At 58.7% G+C, this 4674-nt stretch overlaps 1 protein-coding gene across 1 annotated transcript in view; it reads right to left on the bottom strand.

Annotated features, from left to right (window-relative positions):
• Positions 1 to 4674, bottom strand: part of LARS2 (leucyl-tRNA synthetase 2, mitochondrial) — a 165670-nt gene that overhangs the window by 24265 nt on the left and 136731 nt on the right. The window contains exons 13-15 of the mRNA XM_045297697.1: positions 2524 to 2624; positions 1825 to 2007; positions 39 to 208 (exon numbers count right to left, since the gene is read on the bottom strand). Coding sequence (XP_045153632.1) covers positions 39 to 208; positions 1825 to 2007; positions 2524 to 2624 — 454 coding nt within the window. The remainder of the gene's footprint in view (positions 1 to 38; positions 209 to 1824; positions 2008 to 2523; positions 2625 to 4674) is intronic.

The raw sequence follows: 4674 nt of genomic DNA, 5'->3' as shown, positions 1-4674 counted from the left end.
CCACAGACGGATGGGCTACGGGACCCACCAGCGCCCACCTGAGCGATGACCGAGTTCTTGTACTCCCGGAGCTTCCTGGCCTCGGCCTTCTCCGTGTTGCTCAGCAGCTGGGGGCTGGGGGCCTTCTCCTGAGCCCGGGCCTCGATAAACCGGGTCGTCAGGGACCACAGGCGCTGCTGCCACCTCAGCACCCCGGGGAGCGCGTCGGCTGAGTGGAGGGTGGTGAGGGAGGGACAGAAATGAGAACGAATGAATGATTTGGTTGTGACCAGGCTGAGGACAGCCCGTGAACGACTTCATCCCCGGGAGGGCCTCGCTTGCTGACCCCGCTGTATTCTCAGAGTGTGCCGGGAGCCACAGTGGACTAACGCCATGTGGGGCCTATTTACAGACACAGGTATCACCTGGTGGGCCAGGGAGCACCTGTGTCTGCATCCGCACACCCCAGGACTCAGCCCCCCAACTGGCTTTCACCTTGATCTTCAATGGCGCCAACTGGTAAGCCATCTGCCAAGAGAGCCAGCAGTTCTGACCCACCCGTGGGCTCAGCGGAAGCAAGACCTGGTGACTTGCTCCGGTGTGGGTCACACACAGGGCCTCGAGAAAGGGAAATCAATGGGACAGCTCCCGACAGACAGCAGTGACTGGGCGCCCGCCCTTATTGCCTGGACATGTAAGAGGACCCTCTGGAGGCCTGGGACAGAGTGACTCCTGGCACTGGCCCTCGGTCAAGTGGGGGAGCCAGTGCCCATGCCCGTTTTTTCATAAGCACCCCAGGGACTCACACCTTGACTGTGATTCCAACCCATGGGGGGGGACCACAGGAAGGGGACGTGGGTGTCTCTGGTTTATTCCGGAATATCCCGATAGTCAAACCTATCTAACCTTACTTCATTTTAGATCTGAGCATCTTGGGAGAGATGGATCTCCCCTGACAGGCTCTAGAGGCTGCTTGGGGGCTGGGGGGGAGCAGGGGTGACTAAAGAGGCCCGCACTCACGGGAGCCTCCTAGATTGGGCACAGAGGATGCCACTGCTATGGGGCAGGGCTCAGCTAGCTGCAGCTCTCGGCCATAGGGCTCTGCCGTGGAATTGAAAATAAAAGTATCACGGTTTCATTTATAAAAATTGTAAAGGGTATTTATTATTCAGATCCTGGTGGTTTCATTGGTTTGGAAAATATATATTCAGGGTTCTCAACTGACTTGTACATTGTTGTGAGGGGCACGATTGGCTCTTCTGTCTCAAAAGTTTGCCGACACCTGTTTCTGGGGGAAACAAACCCCAAAACAACACCAACCACACAACCTTTTGAGGCAGGGCAGGAGGGGGCGGAGCTCTCTGGAGCAGGGCAGGAAGGGGCAGAGCTCTCTGGAGCAGGGCAGGAGGGGCGGAGCTCTGTGGACCAGGGCAGGAGGGGGCGGAGCTCTGTGGACCAGGGCAGGAGGGGCAGAGCTCTCTGGACCAGGGCAGGCCGAGGAGCAGAAAGGCAGCCCCTGTGTACATGGCTCAGCTCTAGGCCCCTGGTCCCTGTAACCTGCATCAGAACCACCAGGGCCCTTGTTCAAAAGTCGAGTCCTGGTGAGGGCTGGGGGTCCGCTTTTCGCAGCAGGGGTCTTGACCCGGAGAACAAGGGTCTAAGAATAGTGTGGCCGGTCAGCAAATGGTGACATGCTTCATAGGACCCAGTCCTTGAAGTCGCTACCACTGCCTTCAGCAGAGACATTTCCTTCCCCAATTCCTTCTGAGCCCACGGTCCCAAGCCTCCGGGTGACAGCGGAAGCAGGCAGGGGTGGGGGTGAGGGTGGGCCGGGAGGCGACTTACTCTTCACGTCCCACAGGATGTCCTTCTCGGGAGGGGCGGCGAACAGGGTGTAGAGGCGGGCTGTGTCGATTCCATACTGCTCCACCACGTCCTCGGGGTCCACCCCGTTGTGCTTGGACTTGCTCATCTTCTCCCACGTCACCTCCAGCGCCGCCCCGGTCGCCGCGTGCACAGGAACAGGACCTGGACACACAAGTGCGGCAGGCGGGATCCTGAATTCGGGGCATTTGGTAAGGGCGCAGTGCGCTGGGAGGGCAATTGAAAGTGTCCGCTGGCAGAATCCCACTGAAGCACATGGCTTGCCTGCTCTCCTTCCTCTAGGCCACAGTGTGCGCTTATTCATTTCCAGGGATCTTGTTCTTGTGGGAGAGGCCCCTGGGAGAGTCAGAGGGGGCCCTGAACGTTCGGCAGACGGCAGGAGGGCAGAGGGAGCCAGCAGTCCTGGGAGGCGTACAAGTGGGAATCCTTCCCGAAGCTGCACTGACCAAGGAGCTGCAGGGGCCGGGGCAGCAGGGAAGGCAGCAGGTCTCCACACCAGCATTCGGAAGGGGCAGGTCCAGAGCAAGAGACCATGAGACCTCAGCGTCTCTTCCGAGATCCCCCAGGCAGCCCCGGCTGCACACCTGAGCCCGCTCCCTGGCTCTCTACAGGGACCTGGACAGGGGCACATGGGCCATTCATTCCTCGAGGCTCTCTTACCTGTGAGGTTGACGTCTTCTCGTTGCAGATACTGCCCAGAAGGGAGGCGGAAGGTCTGCCCCTTGATGAGGCCCTGGGCCAGCAGCTGACGGAACGGCTCCCTGGGGAAGAACACGGGAGAGGAGATGGGTCGGCTGTGGAGTCCCTCACTGCCACTGTGTCCAGTCCAACGCAAAGTGACCCCAGCGGGCAGGGCAGAAAAGACTGTCACTCTTCAAGGCAGCAGAGAGCCTCTCTTTCTCCTGAGGAGCCGCTGGCGGGTTCGAACCGCTGACTCTGAAGTTAGAGGCCATCTTCGCCTTCCACCTCATTAGAACTCCACTGTGTAAACAGGGGGGCAGGGAGGTAGCTCGGCGGTAGTGCTCCCGTTTCTGCATGGGAGGCGCAGGTTTGAGTCCCGGATGCTGCACCTGCGGCACAGCGGAGACTGCACAGTCTTGGCGGAGAGTCCAGGCTGGGGCAGAGCCAGAAGAAGGGCCAGGTGATTGACCTCAGGAAGCCTCAGCAAACAAGAGGCCAGGGAGTGGGGCGGAGACCTGCCAGCCATCCCGAGAGCAGCACAGGACGGGCAGCATGTCGCTCTGTCAGGCACGGGGCCCGCTGTACTTGGGGTGGGCTACACGGCCACTGGCGGCAACAACAACAAACACAGCAACAGTTTTCAGCTGACCAGAGAAAACCGCTGCATGGCTGCCTCTGACCGGGCAGCTGGGGGAAGCAACGGGGCACAAACACAAAGCAACCTGCTCCGGTGCCCCAGCAGGTTGAATGACGGTCACGGTGGAGATGGGAACCTTCCTGGGAGAACCTTATAGGAGCCTTCTGCCCAGGCAGCCAGGCTCCCGCCACTCTTTCTGAGCTCCCCTCCACTCAGCTCTCACTCAGAGCGGCTGACTTTGGCCACTGCTGAGAAGAATTACAGAGACGTCTTTGGATTGTGACGATGCAAAGGATTAGGATGGACAGCGATGAGCAATCACAGAGCGTGACCACCTAACGAACAAGCAACAGGAAACGGCCCAGGCTGGGGAAGGTATGGGGCCACCAGAACGCTCACCTACTGCGGGCGGGTCTGTCAATCGGCAGGAGCCTGATGGAAAGCCATTAGAACTCCTCCGACAGCTAGCTGCCAGGTACACGGGTGCACAGCCGGGAGAGGCCGGCGCCGCAGCACCAACGCTATATGTGCTCCGATGTTCACGGCAGCCAGAGGCCGGAAACGGCCCAAGTGCCCGCCAGTGGCAGAATGGATACAGACATGGGACCACGAAACCACGAAACGCCCCAAGACACGGATGGGCTCGGAGAACACTATGCGGAGTGAGGTTAGTCTGCCCAAGACACACATATTAGATGAGACCACTGCTGCAGGGTAAAAATCAGAACCACAGGGAGCAGACCCTGGAGGCCCCCAAGGGGAGGAGGAGGAAGCAAGGGCCTAGGTTGACAGGTTTGAACTTGGGTAGAAGGAGGACGGGGCCCAGGCGAGGGGGAAGAGAAACTGGGGATGGGGGCAGAATGGGGGTGGGGGTGCTGATGAGTGGTTCAGACTGTTAATAGTCTGAAATGTAAACCCCCAACCCCCTAATTCACAATAAAAAGAAATCCATTAAGACATAAACCAGAGTAGATTAGGATGATCAGCATTGGGAGGCAGCGGAGGGAGAAAGAGGGACCCTGTTCGGCTATCGCCACCTTGTGGGAGTGGGTGGAATTGCAGCCTGCTGGCTCGGCCCTCCCCACCCTCCAACCTCACCCTGTAAACCCTTTTTGTAAAAATTGTGGTACATAGATAAGAAAGGCTCCGAGATAGTCACGGAAGCAGGGGGATCAGGAGATAATGGAATTTCCCATGGAGCCCCTCATCGGTGATGGAACGTCTAGCTGCCTCCAAAAGCCTTCATAGGTCAGGGGAATTGTTACGTCCATGTGCTGCTCTACCAGCGCTCGTAGCCACCCCCAAATAAGCCCTTCACCCTTAAGAGGCTCAGTGTCCCCTACACATTGGGTCTCCTTTCCCTGGCCTTTAAGCAGCAGTTTAAAAATGAAGGGCAGCAAACACTAACTGTGTGACACGCACCTGCATACTGAGTCTAGAGCCCTGGGACAGAGGCTGACCCACGTCCTACAGCTGAAGAAGGGGGGGGGGGG

This window comes from Echinops telfairi, unplaced genomic scaffold (genome assembly GCF_000313985.2).
Source record: "Echinops telfairi isolate 266 unplaced genomic scaffold, ASM31398v2 ScPeMD7_7420;HRSCAF=8458, whole genome shotgun sequence".
NCBI lineage: Eukaryota > Metazoa > Chordata > Mammalia > Afrosoricida > Tenrecidae > Echinops > Echinops telfairi.
The sequence above is the reverse complement of the archived record's forward strand: the minus strand, read 5'-3'. Positions and strand labels throughout refer to the sequence as shown.